General features: G+C 42.4%; 2 protein-coding genes across 2 annotated transcripts; both read right to left on the reverse strand.

The window, feature by feature from the left end:
* Window positions 1–1,013: 1,013 nt before the first annotated feature.
* hsd17b7 (hydroxysteroid (17-beta) dehydrogenase 7) lies at window positions 1,014–5,652 on the reverse strand. The gene is made up of 9 exons (XM_061077536.1): window positions 5,618–5,652; window positions 4,751–4,957; window positions 3,702–3,794; window positions 3,480–3,594; window positions 2,535–2,729; window positions 2,331–2,444; window positions 2,161–2,217; window positions 1,286–1,384; window positions 1,014–1,201 (listed from the first exon to the last, which is right to left on the reverse strand). The coding sequence occupies exons 1-9, from the start codon at window positions 5,650–5,652 to the stop codon at window positions 1,106–1,108; spliced, it is 1,011 nt and encodes a 336-aa protein (XP_060933519.1). The 3' UTR covers window positions 1,014–1,105.
* Window positions 5,653–7,102: 1,450 nt separating this feature from the next.
* Window positions 7,103–14,462, reverse strand: ddr2a (discoidin domain receptor tyrosine kinase 2a). Its single transcript, XM_061078346.1, has 15 exons — window positions 14,368–14,462; window positions 13,482–13,713; window positions 13,077–13,224; window positions 12,480–12,582; window positions 11,359–11,542; window positions 11,026–11,266; window positions 10,709–10,774; window positions 9,968–10,104; window positions 9,607–9,821; window positions 9,285–9,507; window positions 8,816–8,943; window positions 8,500–8,697; window positions 8,176–8,410; window positions 7,898–8,047; window positions 7,103–7,586 (listed from the first exon to the last, which is right to left on the reverse strand). The coding sequence occupies exons 1-15, from the start codon at window positions 14,445–14,447 to the stop codon at window positions 7,455–7,457; spliced, it is 2,472 nt and encodes an 823-aa protein (XP_060934329.1). The 5' UTR covers window positions 14,448–14,462; the 3' UTR covers window positions 7,103–7,454.
* Window positions 14,463–21,756: the final 7,294 nt, after the last annotated feature.

The following is a 21,756-nucleotide window of genomic DNA, read 5'->3' on the forward strand; positions in this document are numbered from 1 at the left end:
TATAAAAGTTCTTGGTCCAAAAACACAGACAATAGCCTGGTACCCTAAGCTGAGAGGAGGCCTTCAAAAACAGCTTATAGGTGCCCCCGCCCACAATTTTGTGATCTTTATCTTAATTTTTTGTCTTTTCTCCAGATGTGACCTCTTCAACCATTCGGGTTTTATTAGAATTATCCTCTAAATTTTAATAATTTTTTTTTTTTTTTTTTTCATTTTCAAATTCATTTGTTTCTCACGCAGATATCATACTGGTCTTAGATAGTTAGATGACAGAGAAGAGACATATTTCCCTTCGTGTCTCCACCTGCCTGAAGAGGGAACTGAAGTGACCCAGCCCACATGTGTGATGCTGCCAGTCGCACAGTTCCTCCCTCCCGAAACCACTTTGGAAACCCGCGCATTGTTCCTGCGCATCCTTCAGACATGACGTCTCCAGTCAACAAAGCCATGATCGAGTCCTACGCGCTCATGGTGATGGTCATGGGCTCGTTTTTCATCTACTTCTGCGGGATGGTTTGGGCTTTTTGTAACCCGAAACTGAGCGGAGCGGAGGAGGAGCACGGGACCGGGAAACAAGCAGCGGAACCCGGGGAGCACCTCTTCGCCTCGCACCCTTCGCAGCGGAGCCTCAGGTGCGTCTGTGGGCACAAGGCACCGGCACCGCTATACGCAGCACAGGGACTCAGTCAGAGCACTTACGTGAACTTCTGGGATGACACTGACAGTCTGCTGTCACACTGCACCGCAGTTTGTCGCGGGGATCACGGGATTAACAACATTGTTGGATATAGTCCCTCCTGCACCGCGTAGACAGAAACGTGGTCCACCATCCAAGTATGCCTAATTGCAAAACTGTGTTGTTCTTCTCAGCTCTCTCATGCCAAACCATCACGACAGATCTTTTATTTTGATCACGATACAGATGAAACAGATGCAAACAGCAAAATTTAATTTGTTTTGATTTCAGATGCCCATGGAGGATGGTTAATTCTGTAAAGTCTGATTATGCATGCTGCAGAAGTAAAATCTTTTTTTTACAGTACTGAGTGATATCCATCAAGATGATCCAGATCCTGCAGGACCACTGTCACACATGTTGGGTTGGTTATATTTGTTTTTCCTTCAGCTTCTTCCTTACTTCACTTTCCAGTTGCAGTAATTTGTCATACAAAACCTCTGACGTTTCCAAATCGACGTCCATCTGAAAAGAGGACCAGGAGACACAAAACTCAGACTGTGAACTACATGACATGACTATCTAAATGTATAATCTGTTTTGCCGTACCTTCCGTGGTTGTGTGTAGTTGTTGCCCAGTCCAGATGTTAAGCTTTGGTACTTTACTTGTGGGTCCAGTGACTCAGGATTTTGCTTAAACAACCAAAACTACAGGAGAGAGCAGCAATAAAGACCTTTTTTGTACTAAAGAGTCTATAGATATAGAACTGAACAACATAGTTCCGGAAGTAGAAGTCTGATTCATTTTCTGAGTAGAGTTCACAATATCGTAACCATCCAAGGTAAATTTACTATAAGCGACTAGATAATGAAACAATGTTATCTACTCCTGTGGAAGCACAACTCCATATGATATCAACTACTTAAAAAAAAAAAAAAAAAAAATGTTTTATCTGCAATGTCAAAAACAACAACTACAATCCTCAGATGTGACAGCGAAGTCTAAGATTGGTGGAGATTGCTGTTACCATGGAAATGGTTACCACAACCTTGAGAATCATGTTTGCTGCGATCAGATCATTCCGGGTTATTAAACTAGTCACTATACTATACATTATATACATACATACATGACAAACTATAATTTATTGCAATACTATTTTAATAGGGTAAAATTTGAGAATACTCACTTGAATTCATTGGAAAAGGATTGTTTGCAAAGGTTTATGTGGCTCCTTCCCTCTTTAAATAATTATGTACACACTCTTGCATCTTTGCATTTTTTTTCTTCTGTTTTCCAATATTTTTGCTACGAATCAAATGTGTTATGTTCACAATCCACTGCTAAGCTGATTGGCCTGTTTCCAGGATTAAAGGAATTTTCCAAAACGTTACTGGAGTAGTTGAATGGGAAATATACTTCCGGAACTAGAGTTGTTCTAAAAGTCACTTTTTCACTTTATTAGACATTTTATTTTACATACCAGGGCTTCAGTTCCATTATAAGGTGTCAGGGTGAAAGTGTTGGTGAACATTCTTATCTGTAATCATTTAGAGACGAAAAAACAAATTACTCAAAAACTGATTTCATACACACAATATTAACTGGAGGAGCAGATGTGTGTCAGTAATTTATATTGAGAGCTGCACTCACAAGCCAAAAGAGAGGCATTAGCAGGGTCCAGAGGAATTCTGGGAAAGAGGGCAGGATGCCGTAGGTCAGACTGGTCATCACAAAACCAGGACAAATCACAGATGAGTACAAACCCTGGAAAGCAGAAAGGCAGAAGGTTCTCGATCAGTCTTTTAAAGGCATGAGACATGCGCAACACAACATGTGATGTGTGTGAGAGACGACCTGTTTGTTGTAGTGTGTGTTGAGCGCCAGGCTGAGCAGGTCGGAGGCATATTTGGAGGAGCTGTAGGGCTGGGTGCCCCTCAGGTGCTGTATGTCCTCAAGGTTGAAAGCTGAGCGGTGGGCGTTACTGGAGGAGGTCCAGATCAGCTGCGAGGTCCGACCTGTGTGGCACAGAACTGGCTCCAGCTCCCTTATCTGGGTCACAACACAGAGGGCACACGACAACATCACATCATCATGATAAGTCATTTAGCCTTAGTTCAGCTTTAGCTCTAAATAACAAAGCAAAGAAAAATGTGCTTTGGTGTCCGCTGCAATTTGTATTTGAAGGTGACAGAATGTGGCATCCCGCTGATTTGAAAACAGAAAAGTTAATTACATTTTAAAATCAGTTTTATCTTTATGAGAAACATGTGAAATGTAATTCTTTCCAATATGAATTCACTTTTACATCTTGAAGGAACTCTTAATATGTAGCTTACAAGCAGCATGGAAAATAATATAACATATTTTTTCATGTACACCACATGCCCTTTAAGATGAATGAAACTAATCAGCAAAGGTCAATAAGCTTCATTGACTTTATTGAGAGTTTTCAAAAGGACCCCGTTAAAAGTCACTTTTTGTCTGTCTAAAAAGCAAATTAGCAATAAAGATAGATTTCTGATCTTTTGAGCAAGTTCCTCTTTGATGGCAAGCTGCTATGACGGACAGAATTCCACTGCGAACACACACTAAGCAGAAAACTGTCTGCAGTGACCTTATGGCTGGAACACTGTTAATTTTTAATGAGCATCACTGATCAGTGACAGTCGGTTCAAGTATCACCTATATTTGGTCCACAAGGGCAAACAGCTGACAAGAGAAATGAAGGGAATGTGCATAAGTTCTATGTGTGAATCAGACCTAAAGATTATTTGGTTCGACAAAGTAGAAGTAACTGACTAGTAGGAAATGACCAAACAGGTTGGTTGTAAAAACTTCTTGCAGGCCATCAGAGGTGACGTCATCCTTCTGCGTCAGAATCCCCGCGCCGGTAGCAAACATGGTAACAATATTGCTGAAATAGAAGCATCATAGAAATAATGTAGATGACTGAAGCATTCATCACATGTAATGACATAGAGGAGCTTCATGACTCAAGAGCCTCAAAAATCAATAACATACCTGGAGAAGAGGCCTTTGAAAAAGGCTTTTACATCGAACTGTGGGTTTGGCATGATTCCTGCATTCAGGTAGAGGTAATCTAATCGGTTATACCTGCAGATGACAAGCAATGGCACAGATATGTATTCAGTTGCTTTCTAACACACACAAAGGATCTGTTCCTTGTTAAGGCTCCATTATGCTACTACGAATCTGCTATGGACGGACGAACGGACAGATCGGACGGACACTTTCATTTATACCTCTCCGTGTTGAAAACAATTCACCGCCAGAACAGTAGGTGGCGCAACGGAAGACAAGCTTGGAGAAGCCTGCCTCACGAGTAATCAGAAGAAGTCCACGCTGTTTATTAACTTACTCCCCACTTGCACACAGTGTAGGCTACGATGGCAACTAAATAAAATAAAGTGACACCCAGCGGGTCAAAATGCTGATGTAATCGTTTCTTAGTGCAGCGGTTCCCAGGTCTTGTTTCCAAACTGTGTTGCTAATTCCACAGCTTGAAGCTCCGTGTAGCTTGAAGCTAGACGGAGCTAGCTAGCTTCCCCCCCAGCTAGCTTCAACCCCAGCTTCCACACACAGTCAGCAGGGACTCCCGACACTAACTACTACCCAGTGACCGTGCACACACGCCGTCAGTGCTCTAACGAGCCACCGTCAGCCGGACAACTCCGCTGGCTTAACACACACGTTACATTTATTGTAGAATCGTAGTTGTGTTTGTTTATTTAGTGAAGCAGGAAGTTTTAGGTCCGGAAATGTGAAATCCGGAAATGACGTCGTAAGGAAATGATGTCGTTCGCGGACCAGTCACAGCCGAGGGCTGTCCGTGGGGTCTCCGAAATAAACACGGCAGTTAGAAAAATCAGAGGTGTACGAAAAGCTCTCTGAGGCGCCCGGAGAGGGCGTTCCACGGCGGATAGGGCGGTCTTATCTGTCCGTATCCGAAAAAACGGACAAGTATAAAGGAGCCTTTATTCAAATCCATGAATGTGTGTGTGTTTGTGTGTGTGTGTGTGTGTGTGTGTTTGGGTGAGAGGCCTTCCTACCTGAGCTTGACCTCCCGTGCGGCGCTGATGACAGAGGAGATGCTGCTGGTGTCCAGCTGCAGCAGGGCCACCTGAGCCGTGGGGTGAGATGTGATGAGGGCAGCGCGAGCGGCCTGGCCCCGACGCATGTTCCTGCAGGCCAGACACAGCTGCAGGCCTTCCGAGCCCTGTGAGAGGAGACGCTCGCAAAGCGCCAGGCCGATGCCACTGCAGGGAGACACATAGCATGGACAGATGTATTACTATAATCACACAGTACCTGAATGTTCAAGATAATAGTTCATGGGACATTCTTGTACTAAAAGTAACATAACTGGCAGCCCACACGTTTTTTATAGACTATTTTTATAGAAATTTCAAAGAGGCAAATAAATAACCAATATGTAAATAATAGAATGAAATACTAAACATATCCTAAAATAGGATTGAAGATATTGAGAGAAAGTGATACGTTTTTTCCACTTGAGATGCCAATCAAATTTTATTTGCATAGCCCATTTTCACAAATCACAGTTTGTCTGATAGGGCTTCAACATGGTGTGACATCATCTGCCCCTAACCCTCAACAAGAGTAAGGAAAAACTACTTAAAAACCCTTTTAACAGGGTAAAAAGAACGTAGAAACCTTAGAGAGAGCCACATGTGTGGGATTCCTCTCCCAGGACGGACAGAATTGCAATAGATGTCAAGTGTAAAGGAGACCAACATCAAGATAAAGGTTTTAGCAGCATTGATGAGGGTAAACATTTTGAAGCATAACTGAAGGTCAGTGAATTGATGGATTATTGTCAGTAATGGTCAAGTATCTGAGGAGAACTACTATGTATCAAGCTGGTGTATAACAACAACAACAAATACAGTCATTACCTATTTGCTCCCGTCACCAAAACCACCTTATTCATCTTTTCAGGTCCAAACTGGAAACAAATGGAACAGAGAAACACAAATTTTACAGACAAATGTTCTTAACATGCAACAAGTTCTGTGTCTGGTCCATGTGTGCCGGTCTCCAGTCTCTACCTCCATCCTGTAACTGGACACTCCAGCGAGATCCAGCCAATGAGATCCTGACACCATTCTGGTCAGCTACAAGCACCGCCCACACAGTATACAATAAACAGCTCTCATGAATAAGACAGCAGCTCACACAGAGAGAGGTATTCACTTCCCTGTTTAAGTTTTATTTTGTAATTTGTCCATCAATGTACAACTTTAGTTTATATTTAAAAAAAACATTCTCACTGAAAAATTTTGTACAAAGTTTTATTAAAACTAAAAAATATGACTTATCAGGGTGCAATAACATTTTTGCACCTCTACACTCATTTATGACACTGAGAAGTTGTAAATGCCATGAAATTACCAGATAGTACATGGGACAGTAAAGTAGTGAAAGATAAAGGCTGAGACGCCATGCGCCATGGATAGAAGTGTCTTTAACGTACGAGGTAAGTGGGACAAAGGCCTCTGATAAGAGTGCAGAAACTGTAAATACAGCCCATGTAGCTCAAACAGTGGTATGCAGTATGACGTTCAAGCTATTGGAGTAAAACAAAGAACACAAAGCTTCATTCCATATGGAAAAACACAGGAAAACACAGATCAGTAACAGAGAGAGCAAGTTGACTGCTGATAACTAATTCCCATTGATGAGTCCTTAGGATGTGTTTGAATGAGCTAAACCACTGTATGATCTGCAGCAGTCGTAAGTCATGATTTATAACTCAATGTTCTTCTCCATTCCTTTTTTAAAAGACAATTTACTTTCTCTTCTTCAACATCCACAACACACTCAGTGACATCTCTTCAATGAAACAGACTGAAAACATACTAGTAACCAACACAGCACAGCCTGGATTCCTGATTTAGTTTGACAAAGTAAATTACATGATATTTCACTCACATCAACTTTAAAAGCATATTAATACATAAAACCTAACCAGAACAGACACATAGGAACATATAAATATAAAATACAAAATATTGATATTTGAGATTTAGACTTATCTATTGAATATACACAGGCATATACATGTCGTGTTCAGATCACTGTAGGAAAACGGCAGGGAGATGAGAAGGACTAAATGTTCTTGTTTAAACAACGTTTGGAGGTTTGTCTGAGTGACTGAGATGAAACACTTGAAATATAATGAAATGTAACAGTAATGGATTGCTGCACTTTTTCCTTCTACATTCAAGCAGTCCTCAAGAAGAAAGTTCTTCGACAATGTTTGTTTACCGAGCAAGGTGGCAACATGGGAAATCTAATCTCATATCAACAAAATTAACATTTTATTTTGAAAAGTGCCGTAGGTCACTTGCTACATTTAATTCTGACTTGCAGAACATGTGTCACCACACAACCGTAATCATCTTTGTTTCATGTGTGTATTTCAGGGTTGTGTACAACTACACAGAAGTGATTTTCTTAAGAATATATGCCTTTCTAAAAGACATCTTGTCCAATGTGATTGTGCTGATTAAATGCAAACTGACACACACACAACATGTCTGCTAGTCCATCTTTGAGGTGTGTTAAGTCCATGGAACAGTGTTTCCCAGATCGTAGCTTGTAGCCAACAGGTGGCTCTCACCCCCAAGACAAGACGAATTGAAGCTGGAGTGTCTCTCCTGCTTTAGTCGAGCACCACTTCTTCCAGAGAGGAGCAGACTGGGAATCACAGTCTGAAAACATAGCCCCGGCTTAAGGCTGTATTTCCAGGAGGGCTTGGTGTATTTCCTGGAAGGAGGGCCGTTCTTTGGTGTTCCTCCTCCAGCAGCTCAGCATGATCTTGTAGAGCGAGTCTGGACACAGCACAGGCTGAGGCAAGTAGATCTAGACGATAAGGAGGGAGGTTTGTTTGTTTTGCAAAAACAACAGAACAGATTTCCCACGAAACTTGGTGAAGGGTTACTGTATAGGTCGGAATCCATTAAATAATGCTGCAGATCCGGATCAGAGGTCGGATCCAGGATTTTCATTTCACCTTCTTTAACATTGCGAGCCAGGACGTGTAATTCATGGTTCTGATTGAAATTTGGCTGCATCTTGATTGACTTTACAAGGACTGTTGGGCCTTTGCGAAGGTATGAGCTCTACTGAGTGGCAATCTAGTTTATATTTGTAATGGTTGTAATGGCACTCACCTGTCTTTTCTGGTCCCTGAAAAACTCCCCTGTGTTCTCTATCACCTGCTCATCAGTGAGCTGAGAGTACGGCTGCTCTTTGCAGAAGTTCAGTATCTCCCACAGGGTCACCCCGAAGGCCCACACATCACTAGCTGTGGTGAATTTACCCTGCAATACAAGAGGGTGTAAAAAGCGAGCAGCACAGTCTGCATATGTCTTTCAACAATTTTACACAGGGGCGCTGCACAAACATGATTGTGAACATGTTTCTTTATTGTTCAAGTATGAGTCCTCACCAGCAGGATGCTCTCCCATGACATCCAGCGTATAGGCAGCACGGCTCTTCCCTGGATGCGGTAGTAGTCACCGCTGTACAGGTTCCTGCTCATGCCAAAGTCAGCTATCTTTATCGTGTACTTCTTGCCCACCAGGCAATTTCGCGTGGCTAAGTCCCGATGGACAAAGTTTAGAGACGAGAGGTACTTCATCCCTGATGCTATCTGAGTGGCCATGTAGCACAGATTACTGAAGCTGGGAATGAGAGAGAAGATATAGTTGAATTGGTTTTGAAGGAAAATAAAGGAGGTGTAAGCATGTATTTACAGCAGCCACTTACGCACCTGACAATAGGTGCGTTGCTGAGCAGAGCGAGCTGTCCCTCGGGTTCGTGGCGGGACAGAAACTGGTTGAGATCTCCGTTCTCCATGTACTCTGTGATCATACACAGTGGGTCGCTGTAGATGCACACAGCTAGGAGGCGAATGATGTTGGGGTCCTTCAGACGTGACATGATCTTTATCTCTTTCAGGAAGTCATTCCTACCAAGATAAAATCATATGCTTAAGTTAAGTGACTTATTTTACACAGATTCAATTCACAATTATGTCAATGTCATATAGTACAGGAAACAGGCTACGAGAGGCACCCAGTCGATACCTGGCATTTTTGTTAGCATCTGAACGGAGCATCTTCACCGCCACTAAAACTGGCACGTCCTCTGGGATGTCAAATAAAAACTCTTTATTCATGAACTCCTGCATTCCATCTGCTTCACACAGATGCACCTGAAAGGAGAGGAGGGAATAGAAGAGGAGAGGAGAGGAGAGGAGAGGAGAGGAGAGGAGAGGAGAGGAGAGGAGAGGAGAGGAGAGGAGAGGAGAGGAGAGGAGAGGAGAGGAGAGGAGAGGAGAGGAGGTGTTATGATGGTAATTCACCTCAAGTCAATTTCATTTTTAAATCACAACATACAATATCTCAAGACTTTTTACATACTCAGGTTATAATTATGTGTGTAGGTAGTTTTAAGTATAACTCAGTACTCTTAAGTGGATAAAAACTCACCTGTATATAATTTATAGAGTTTTTATTTTTTTTAATGTTTTTTATATTAGTAAAGAGCATACACCTCTCCAAACTGGCCCTCTCCCAGCTTCTCTTTGAATGTGAGCAGTTTTCGAGGGAACTCCTCAACGGCGACGTCCTTCCCTGACAGCAGGTCCATGGCCAAAGCAGGGATGGCATACGTGTTGCCTCCTGTCACACCTTGCAGGTTCACAATGTCTGCCTCTGCATAGTGAGGGGCCCCATCCTGGACCACAGTAGCTATGGTGGATTTGGATGCTGCTGTGCTGGTAGAAGCTGGAACACATTAGACAAGATTTAGCATGTTTATTGTGCATATCTTTTTTAATTGATGTGTATATATGCAAGCAGACGTGCATGTCCACCTACCAGGCTCCTCCGAGCTCTGTGAAAACTCTGGCAGCTTACATATGAGACGTGACGGCTCCTGGTAGTCTGGACCAAGGGGGAAGATGCGCTCGTAGGTGGAGTTGGACTCCTGTTCACTGATCGTGCTCGACTGGTTGTGGTTGTAGGCGAACGTCTCGCTCTGTATTGACAAACTAGCAGTTAGTTCATCGTCCAGCATCCGACGAGAGGCCTACAGAATAAAGGATGTGGGGGTGAAGGAACAGGTCTAATCACCTCCCGAAAGAGAACTCAGGAATCTAATTGAAAATGTGCAAAATCTATATTTTTTTTCAAGTATTTCTGTAAATGTAGCTTTTGAGCGATTGGTGAGCTCACCTTCTCCAGCATCTTCTGCCACACCTGCCTCCACAAGATGATGACGATGATGGCCACTAGGATGAAGATGATGGCCACTAAACAACCAATCAGTATCCTGGTGTTGCTGTCATCTATTTTGTGGGTGGGGTCATCTTCTGTGGAGGGGCAGGGAGATACAGATACATTTTTAATGACAGGATGTGGATATGAGGGATCATACAGTATATCTGCAATTAAATCAGACCCGTCCGGAAGCATGTGCACATTCAAACACTGACTTACATTTTAATTTAAAAATTTTTTATGAAAAGTTAATCACAAGCAGATAATTTGGCTTATCTAACAGGTTTAATATTAACCATAGTTGTTTTTCATTGAGGTGTGTCAGCCCAAAGTGACAGGACTTACCGACACACCCACATCCTGCAGAACCAGTTCTTTATCAGGATTTGTTCCACCCATGCGTGTGTCTTTTGCTATTTTAAAATTCGAATTGTAGAGATATGTTTAAATGTCACGGTGAGAAAGATGAAGGTTTATACATCATTAAAGTCAAAGATGGCTGAATAACAGAGACAGAGCCGCAGTAACATCTGTGCTTTTCCTGCTGTACTGTGTTATAATTTTGTTATATTTGTGTGGCAATGTTGGACAAATGAATAACACATATTGTCCATTGTCAAACATGATGCAGGATTATTAACTGAAGCCTGTTATTAGATTCATAGACTTGGGTGTGTGGGTCTTGAGATCACCAACCTGGTTGTATGTTGGGTGGCAGTCCAGTCTTGGGTGGAGCCAGAGTTGTGTTGTACATGGCTGTGTCTGAAAGGGCAGATGGTACAGAGCTGAGCAGAGACAAATTATGGATTTTAATAAATAAATAATTTCTAGATTACATCAAAAATTGCTTTAATAGTTATTTTTTAGTTAGTGATGTTAATTCTTACACATATTGTTTGAAAATAGGATATTACACAAGCACCTGTGCTCATCGAATGTGACAATAAAGAAAATAATAAAACCTAAGAATATACAATGAGCACAAACATATTGTGCACACAGTTCATCAGTACCTGACTGGAAAGTGACCTCACTGAACAACATCCAGGCATCAGCGAAGTAGAACTGGCATTTGATGGCACTGGCCATGTGATTGGCTAGGTTGACTGTGACAAATCGAGCGCTGGGATTCTTCTCATCCACCACAGGGCTGAAGGAGAGTGGCAAGGCCTCCCAGTCCGACTCAGAGCGGAAGTAACACACCACCTGACGGAAAGCCTTGACGTGCTGGGAAAACATGTTGTTGCAGTGGACCTGGACCCGGGACACATTGAGAGGAACGTTTTAGAAATGAAGAGACATGTAAAACTGAACTTTTGTGAAAGGATGACCTTGTGGTACATCACCTTCATGGTGGTGAAGTTTCGCGTCCGGTCAAACTCAAACATGATTTCAACATATCCACTGGGGAAACTTTCATTGCTCCAGCCCACGTAGTCGTACCCGGGCCACACGTTGTAGACGTGACTGTGTGTAAAATCGTCCAGACCACACACCCCATCGGTCAGCTGACCCAAGCCCTCTGTCATGCTGAGAAAAACACAGATAAGAGGTAAGCGGTAGAAAACACAGATGGCAACACAGCCTGTCATGTATCTGTCTGTTAGTTAGTAAAAAGGGTTATGCAAAAACTACTGGGCAGATTATGATGAAACTTGATGGAAAGATTTGATATTGGCCGGAGAAAAACACAGTGTTTTGGAGAAGATGTGGATCATGGGGTGGATCCAGGACTTTTTTTTTTTTATCTTTCTTTAACATTGTGAGATAGTACATTCATTCATGGATCTTGATTTTCAAAAATGTTTAGTGGACTGACATCTCTGAGCCTGTGTCAAATCGTTTTAACAGCACAACTACTCAACACTAGAGGGCAGCATAACAAAACCAATCCCTCACTCCTACTGTTGGCTGAGATATTGTAATACGGGCCATTTTCTTTTCCCTCTGTAGTGTTCCTGAGGCCTGTGTCATGGAGGACATTATTCACAATATCCTAATCCAAGCACCAATGAGACTCTGAGTTGTTCATTGCAGTGTTGAAACTTTATAGACATGGTTGACTCAGTCATTCCCATGAGGTATTGCTTCACAGTAAACCACCATGACCCACTCCCCACCATCTGACTCTTTGCTTTCACCATGGTGACCAGGCAACAAAGAGGTGAGAATGACACTTTAACTTCTCTTGGCAAATAACCGACTAACTGTTATTTGCACAATCCAGTCTCTAGTGTTTACTTACAACGTATTGCACAATCCCTTCCCTAGTGCTTAAAGTATCTTTCATATTTAATTTGTGTTTCCTATTTTCCTATTTTTATATACAAACTTGCAAAAATACACAACAGCAAATTCCTTGTGCGGATAAACCTGCTTGGCAATAAAACCTGATTCTGAGAGTGGTGATGGAGGATAAGAGCAGTTCAGTGGTGTGAGAACACAGCAGACACAGTAAAACACATACCTGTGGATGACTGCTCCGTCATAGACAGAGTCGTTGACATAAACAGGGTAATCAGGCGAGTTCATCTGTTCTCCTATTGGAGCGTTGTACGACACGAGACCATCTGTAAAGCAGATTTTTTATTTTTGGTGAGAAAACTCAAAAACAAACTCAAAAACGGTGAAATCTTGGATTAAAGTGAGAATGAAAGTAAAAAGAACAGAAGTGGGGGGGGGGGGGGTGTCTAATACTGGAAGAAAAATGCATTGTGTCATTATTGTAGTGGGGCAGCCCGGTGATACTCTGGCTTCCTCCCACAGTCCAAAGACATGCAGGTTGGGCAAAGATTAATTGAAACACTCTAAATTGACTGTAAATGTGAATGTACTGTAAATGTGAAGGGTGATACCCGCACAGTCCTTATGTGTCCTCTCTATAACCTCATCAGTCCTTATGTGGCCTCTCTATACCCTCATCCGTCCCTAAGAACCTCTCTATACCCTCGTCAGTCTTTACGTATCCTCTCTATACCCTCATCAGTCCTTACGTGTCCTCTATAAACTCATCAATCCTTACGTATGTTCTCTATATTCTCATCAGTCCTCTCTCACGTCTTACCCAGCCATTCACAGCCGTAGAGCTCCACTCTCATGCAAACGTTCATGGAGTGGTCTGTGACGGGCATGAAGCGGACAAAGCGAGCGATGATGGGTGGCTCGAGGTCCTTTAGTACAATGTCATAGGCGTTTCTGTTTCCTTCAATCACCTGCAAACAAACACACAAAGGAACTCACTAATGACTGAGAAAAAATGGCCCCTTTATATCATAATGAAAAATATTGATTTAGCTTAAAAGTTACCTCTATTGTTTCTATTAACACAGTCATATCTCGTAAAAGTAACTAAATGCCTTAAAAACAATACCTGAAGACAGATCTTTATCAGAAGTTTGTCATAAATCTTGAAGTACACCATACAGTAACACCTAAACCAACCAGTTTACTGATTGGTGGATTGACTTGCCTGCTTGCCCTGTCTGTTCCTCCACGAGATCCAGCGGCTTCCGTCACGGCTGTACTTAATCTTGTACATCTGGGCAAACTCATTGCCGATGCCTCCAGCGTGCCGACCCTGGCTGCCCACAAGGGTGATGAAGTGGAGGGAGCGCAAGTCAATCTGGAGGAACTCCTTCAGGCTGTCTGGCTCAACTGTTATTTCCGGACACCACGCACCATCGCCCTCCTCGAAGTCCAGCCTGGAGAGAGATGAATGGAGAAGGGACGATTGAGGGATGAACAGTGGGTGGATGGACGGCCGCAGAAGAATTACAGCAGGAAAGGGAAAAGAGCGTGGCAGAAGAAATATTGGGACAGGATGAAATTGGAATGGGGAGAGGAAAGTAAAAGGGAATGTGGTGGTGGGTTTCAGTTTTTAAAGCCTGTTATGGAAACACCTGGGTGAAAGGCTGCATTGTAAATTCTTCTTAAACTGTTCATTTTTGGGGCAAGGGGCTGGCACGGGAGAGAAGGAGCTGGGCAGAACTGAAAACACAGCCAGAATGGATGGAGAATGTGTATTACATCATTATCCTGATACTGAGTGACGGCCACCCAAGTTTTGCAACACACACACACGCACACACACACACACATATATAGGCTTCCTTAACCATGTGGCTGTAAGTTGAACTGATACCCCAGATTGTGGTTAACTGCAAATAAACAGGCACAGGCACCTTGCACCCACACACTCATTATAGGGCAAACACACTGTGAAGCGTGTGTGTGTGTGTGTGTGTGTGTGTGTGTGTGTGTGTGTGTGTGTGTGTGTGTGTGTGTGTGTGTGTGTGTGTGTGTGTGTGTGTGTGTGTGTGTGTGTGTGTGTGTGTGTGTGTGTGTGTGTGACTGACCTTCCATATCTAGCGGCGGTTGATTCAGACCACTGGCTCGAGGCAGAGATGTCCTCATCCTGTATCTGCCCTCCTGACATGCCCAGAGGATACCGACACACACCTGAGGCACAAATAAACGCAAGTGAACATCATAACTGTAATAGAGGTCAGCAAAAAACTACAAGACCAATATCCACTGTTTGTTCTGCCATAAACACTATTTACCACGAGGTAAAATAAGTGACTAATAACAAGTACTGTCATCAGCTTTTTTAGTTTATTTTTGGTGGTACATCCTTTACACTTTGCAGTCATTCCATGTTCACTTACGTCAAGTCCGATTTTCTGTAATTCTGGAAAATCCAGAAATAAATTTGATGAAACTGTTGACAACGCTATTTTCTGTTTGGGTCCATATTTTCTGCCTGACGTACTTTTATATTTTGAGCAATAGAGCAATATTTAGAGTTCTTACTTTTCCGTTATGGTAAAATGTCTGTCTTGTCAAAAATGGACAGAAATTGGCCTATGGATCACCTGTGTCAGCCTGTATTCGAATAATTTATATTTAATTGCTCAACATGCACAATTCTATAAAAAAAATTGAATGTCAATCAGAGAATTTTATTTTTATTGTTTATCTGATTAGTTTAATCTAATTGTTGTCCCCTACCTGAGTTTTAGTTCATTTAAATTCAATTTGTTTTTTATCTGTTAACACACTGAAACATGCCCCTATACACTCACTTGTATCAGACCAACCAGACATCTGGTTTACTCAAACATTCACCAGACACACTCAGACATTTCTACAACAGAACTCCCAGCTCCTAATGATGCTGGGTGAAGCAGTTGGGTGAGAGAACACACACACAGACAGACACACACACACACACACACACACACACACACACACACACATTTCGCTCTCAAATTGTGGTTGCTTCATTGAAATAATAAGCTGGATACATTCAATGCCAATTCAAATAGCAGTGGTATCACAAACGTGTGTGTGTGTGTGTGTGTGTGTGTGTGTGTGTGTGTGTGTGTGTGTGTATGTGTGGGTGTGTGTGTGTGTGGTAAAACTGTCTGGTCTGAGTCCATCACGCCTCCACTGTGTGGTCAATAGAAGCAATGTGCCCTCTGTTTCCTGCATACACCCCCTCATCCTTACTTTTTTTGTCTCCTCTCCATCCTGACCTCCTGTGTGGTCTCATCCCTCTCTCCTCTCTTCTGTCTCCTTCGGTGGCGAGACTCGATTCAAATTAAAACCATGATTTAGAAATGCTTCATCCCATTAGGACTCAGCGGGTTCGTGGTTAACTGAGCGTGACACAGCCGGCATGGTATCTATTAACTTTTACAAGACTCTGAATGAATGAAGGGGTGTTTCCATGAGGAAAAGTAAAAGGGCACTTTTCCATCATGTGTTATCTAAACGGTTGGGCTGTTTTGGTCTAACACTGATAACTCCGCAAAACAGGATGTGACCACTAGGTGCCCTCATATGTGGATGAAAGAGCCTTTTGAAAAAACTTGATTTCTGTATATGATGCAGTGGAGCTGGAGGCAGAAGTTTAGGGGATCCTGACCCTGTTAACTCTGCCCCTTGACTCACAGAAAAGCCTTTGAGAAGACGCCAGCAACAGCAGAGACGGAGGTTCAAGGCTGTCTCTGTCCCTCTCCTGCTTTGTCTTTCCTCCCCTTTTCTCTCCCTGCGATTCTCTCTTCATCTCCTCCAAATATTTGCTTAAAAGTCAAGATGTGGAAACCCCTGAAGGGTTGGACGAGGGCTCCAGATCTGATACACAGCTCACATGTCGTGTGCACACAAGGCAGGCGTAGATGTAACCACACACACGCATGCAGGCTCAGTCTTGGCAGTGACACCGTGACAGTTTGAAAGAGGCACAAACAAAAACTCTTCCAGATGTCGACAATTGCCTCCTCTGTCTTTCTTTCATCTTGTCCTCTCAAACCGTTGTTCCTCAGCCCTCTTCCCCTCAGTCCTCATCATTTATCCCGCTATCTGTTTACACCCCTTCCCTCCTCTCTACCCCTCGCACTACATCGCCTTGCCTATAAACAGACCACATCAACCTTAAACCGTCTCACTCGTCTCCATTTCCCTGTATATTAGTGGAGAGCTCGGCTGAAATCACAATTACAAAACCATTTTGATCATAGGTGGGGCGCTCAGACTGCACGGATCATAGCTGCAGTGAAACACAAGTCGTCAAAACCGGCTTCAAGGGCAACAACAGAGATCTCCAAGAAATCGTTCAAAATCAAATCAGAGTGGGATAATATTTAGAAATAAAGTGGAACATTAAGAACGATAATATCTGGCTTCTGGAGGCTGAAATGTTGTATCTGTCCTCTTGTTACAGGGTTGCAGCCCGGTCCAGGGAGAGGTTATGGGGTTTGAGGTGGTTGGTGCTCCTCCGCACAGCCCAATTCACAGAGAGGTGAAGAGTGTAAACAGGAATTGAGACGGAGAAGGAGAGGAGCATGGTGCTGAATCTCCTGTCTCCACACTGGCATGAAACATTGTCATAAAGCCCAGAGCTCTTAGAGGAAATGCTGGGGCCATAATGTGCATGTCATGTGGTATGAGGTGGCGACATGAGTTGTGTAGTTTTTCCTGTGAGGCCTTGCCAGAAATATACAGAGAAGCTGCAAACCACAGACAGTGCAGCATCACCCGTTGGGGGAAAACACAGTAATTGCCTGGGACATAATTGAAGAAAATAATAGTCATTATCAGAGTCTTCAACCACATCCCACAGAGATTCAGAAAAAGAGAGAGAGGGGTTTCAGTGTGTCGTGCCGGATGCATGACCGCTCTTGCAAATGTTGGCTTTTGCCTTGTTTATTTATCTACCCAACCCACTCAGAGGTGACCTCGGGGGCGAGCGGTGTGCCTTTAGACACACACGCACACACACACACACATAAGAAGACTAACCGCCCCTACACAGACACACACACACACCAACCCCACCACCCATCAGGCTTCACATTTGGCCACAGCATCTAAAAATATCAGCCTAGAAAAGGTGGAAAAATACCAGCCTTGTGTGGTTAAGGAAGAGAGGGAGAGAAAGAGAGAGAGGGAGATGAAGGAGAAACGGACCAATACCCCAACCCCCCCAAACTTCTTGATTTTACCGCACCCTGACTACTGAAAGGCAGGCTTGTTCTGTAGTGTTTGCTGTCCATCAGCTCACTCCAAACACACTCACACCCACACACACTGAGTAGTCACGCAACTCGCTGCTCACGTCTGCTACATAATACCTGTCCGTTATAGGTCAGGGAAGTTATGGTTGTGTTTTTCTTTTCATTTACTGTCTACTTTATTGCTTCCTAAAATTGGCATCGTCTACCTTGCCAAACAGTGGCCACTGCAGTCACAAGTGGGAACTGCAGGATCACAGCTCACGATCCTCATCAGTCACTTGCTTTAAATCTGCACAAATCAATATTTTGATATTCACAATGACTCAAAAAATGACATGAAATTTAAAAGGGGTCACCTGCATTAACACAGAAGCACTTAACGGTACAGTTTTTCATAATCCATCCATTCACACAAACATTCATACAGTGCATCTATGGGCAGCACTTTTACTATGAGAACGATTCAGCCATCAGGGGCAATTTGGGGTTTCAGTATACTGCTCAAGGAAATTGCAGCTTGAAGATGGGGTAGACTGGGATTGAATCGCCGACCTTCTGGGTAGAGGACGACCCGCACTAACCCCCGGGGTTTATGACCTGCTGCTTTCACTAACTTAACAAAATCTGCATCCAGACAAGATATTCATCTCAGTATCAGAAGTAATCTCCACGATCCATACCAACACACCTGAGTATGAGGCCATTTATGCACACTGGGCATGTGCGTGCTGGTGTGTAAACAGGAAGCAAATTGACTGTTACTGAAACTAAGTGTTAGCAACGCTTTGATTTCTGGAAGTTGATAAGCCTTAAAGAACCAGGGAGTGAATGCCCGTCCATACTACAACACAACCCTAGGGTTTTAAATGGGGCGAGCAGCATTTCTGCTTTTGATTGGTGAGTGTAAAACTATTTCTTAAATAATACTAAGTTAGTCTCACTTTAAAGTCATTAGAGTTTGAGTTTGGTGATCGAAAGAAAAAGTACTAATGCATTCATTCATTCATTTGGGATATATGTGAAACATCATCACAAGTAGAAGCCCACACAATAATAACACTACATGATACTTGGCTGCTCTGCTCAGGCCTGTATGTCCACACATCCGCCTTCCCTCTCCACAGTGAAATAAAGTTCGCCCACTCACTAGTAAAATGGAAAAGACAGGGATGGTATAACTCCACTGCAGGGGAATTTTAAACAGGGGAAAGTTGGCATCACTCAACATCTCAGCACTACTAAATTCAGCCATGAATATTTCCAGACTGTGGAAAAATAACCCTCTTCTCAATGCAGAAGCGCTACAGCATCAGACAGAATTATAGGTGGATATATCCTGCTTCTATATATTAGAGCAGGTCGCTGGTGGTTTTGCGAAGAAGAAATCCCCTGGGTCAGATTTTACAAACAAATCTAATGGTGAACTTGTTGAACTTTGACCATGATGAGATGCACAAACAGTCCTTTCCATGACTTATGAGTGGTCAAGTACTGGGAAACGCACACCACACAAACTTGCACAGACACATATACACACACAAGTGTTGGGGAGAAAGACAGAGCTTATTTCAATGCACTTTCCTGCTGTCAGAATGTCTGGTATGCATTAGCCACAGACTCCAGTGGGATAGCTGGATCCACAGCATGCATGTGCACGCGGGTAAATGCATGTGAGCGAGCGCACACACACACACACACACACACACACACACACACACACACACACACACACACACACACACACACTGAAGAATAGAGTCAAGAGAGAGAAGTCCCACAGGGGTCAAACACTCAAATTATTTATTAAGTGTAGTTGAGCGATATCTCATAAAATATTCATGTTGACGTTTTTTTGTTGCTGAATCCAAAACTCTATGATTGTGTATAAAAATTTGAAAATAAAAAAAGCATCTTATGTTACATTTACGTCTCATTAAAGAGGTCAGAAATGTTGCTATTAACATATACAGACAAGCATGAAAGCAACCACAGCTTGAACACTCTATTTTACTCGAAAACTCCCTCTATAAACACACTCTATGATCTCTATCTCACTCAACTCTCCCGTTTCTTCCCTTGCTTTCTTTGAAGTCCGAATAAAAAGCTCTTTTATTTCTGTTAGTTTTGGCACAAAGAATGCATGAATGACAAATATAAGCCAGGTTTTAGAGCATGTTTACATGTGGCGTGTCTGTGTGTATGTTTTTGTGCGCATGATTGATTGAGTGTATGGAGAAGTGCTCCAGCTGTTGTGGAATATATTCATGTTTAAACATAAAAAATGTAATGTTTGTAGTTTTTCTTCTTGGGTAGAAAACCCCTCCGGGGCAGCTTTACAGTTGTCATCATAACCTCATGGTTGTTTTCATTTTCAAACTTTATCAAAATGGAATTGATGTAAAACACTGCAGAATATAATACAAACGTTTTATTTTGAAGGTAGAAGTGGGGTGGAGTAAGGCAGAAGGTTGTGGAAGTGATTTTTTTTATTTTTAAGCACTGAGTGAGATCAGTCTATAAAATCTGTTTTTTGACAGAACCATTATTAATAACTGTTTGGATCTGAGTATATTCAATCATTATCCTTTCAACAAGAAAGAAAACCAAGTTTGATGACAGAAGCTTTTAGACTGAAATCAAAAACAGTAGCGACTCCAGGGTTTTTACTGGCAAATATCTGCCATATTTCGACAATTTCAACAATAACCAAAAACCTCTCTTTGGTTCCTTCTTGACTCTGCCGTCCAAATGTTGCTACTCTATTTCCTTGAAGAAGAAAAAATAAGTATTGGCATCACCAATAAACCACCCGTATGGTGAAGGGAGAGCTGGAGAAAAACGTGCATGCTGGGATCAAAGAAGCCAGACCAGAGAGAGGGGAACACATGGCTCCCACAAAGCAGCACTTATCCAGAATCTGAATCAGTTGCAGTCTGGATTGACGGACTGCAGCAGCAAACCCCAAAAAACACAACCCAGAAAAGTCACTTTGTAGTGTTCACAGAGTGTTGAATACGATCTCATTCCAACTGAATGTATCGTGTGAATACAGCCGGTGAAATCCAAAGAACTGGAGGATAAAACGTGCTATCTTTTGTAAGCACATACCTGGGTTGACCTGTGATGTGACAGCTCCTAACAGGCAGAGGAGGACGAGCAGGAGGAAGTGAACATCCCACAGGTGCTTCATCCCAAACACATGCACAGACACTGGCTTCCGATCTAAAAGAGAAGATGGAAAGAGCAGGACGCATGATGTCAGTTTGACCACAAGGCTAAAAGAAAAAAAATAGCACACACTTTAATTTTGTATTTACGTCTCTGTATTCATGGGAACCAAACATTTGCTTAGATATATAAGGGGAAAACGGGAGTTTTAATTGGAAGCATGTTTTTTATTTCACTCAATAAAAGACATAATAACTGCCACAAAACAATGGAATTTCCATTTATTTTGTGCTTTATAACTGTATGAAAGAAGGCCCATTAAATCGTAACTGTGGTGAGATTACGGTAGCAGCAGACGTACAACATAGTAGAGCCTCAGTTCTTACGAAATTAATATGGAGTTTTTATTTCGTTATTATTATGAGTTAAGGAATGAATGCATAAATGAATGAGCGATTGAAAGAATATATGAAAGGACAAATTGTGGAGGAAGAGGGGAAAGAGACCCTGAGTCCCAGATATGACTTCAACTGGACCGATGCAGCGCCGACAAGCCACCTCGAATTATTTCGCCATTAGTCAAACAGACGAGAAAAAAAATTTGATTCTTTCCAAATTTCGTTTACGATTTCAAGGCCCAAATCACGCAACAACAAAAAAAGGACAAAGATTAGCAAAGTATGCACTGCCACACTGTCAAATATGAAAAAGGTTCTCCTTTTTGCTAATAACGTAGTTATAAGTTATTTTTTGGTCTAGCTATCGCTGTTATTACTTAATTATTCATTAATGCTTCATTCCTTAAGTCTGCAGTTGTCCCTTTTAATATGTTGTTTTGATCCACAAAATAAATGTTGTACAGGCAACAGGCTCTATTGTAAACCTTAAAATATATCAGCAAAGTAGGGTTATCTGCATTAAATTAGACATGACACAAGACAAAGCTACCACAGCACTGTGGGAATTTTCACTGTATGTATGTTTCCTGGTCGTCATCACAGGCCAAAAACAACATTTTCCTGACATCTCACCATTGAAATAACAGCAGGATCAGCG

This window comes from Limanda limanda, chromosome 9 (assembly GCF_963576545.1).
Source record: "Limanda limanda chromosome 9, fLimLim1.1, whole genome shotgun sequence".
Classification (NCBI taxonomy): Eukaryota; Metazoa; Chordata; class Actinopteri; order Pleuronectiformes; family Pleuronectidae; genus Limanda; species Limanda limanda.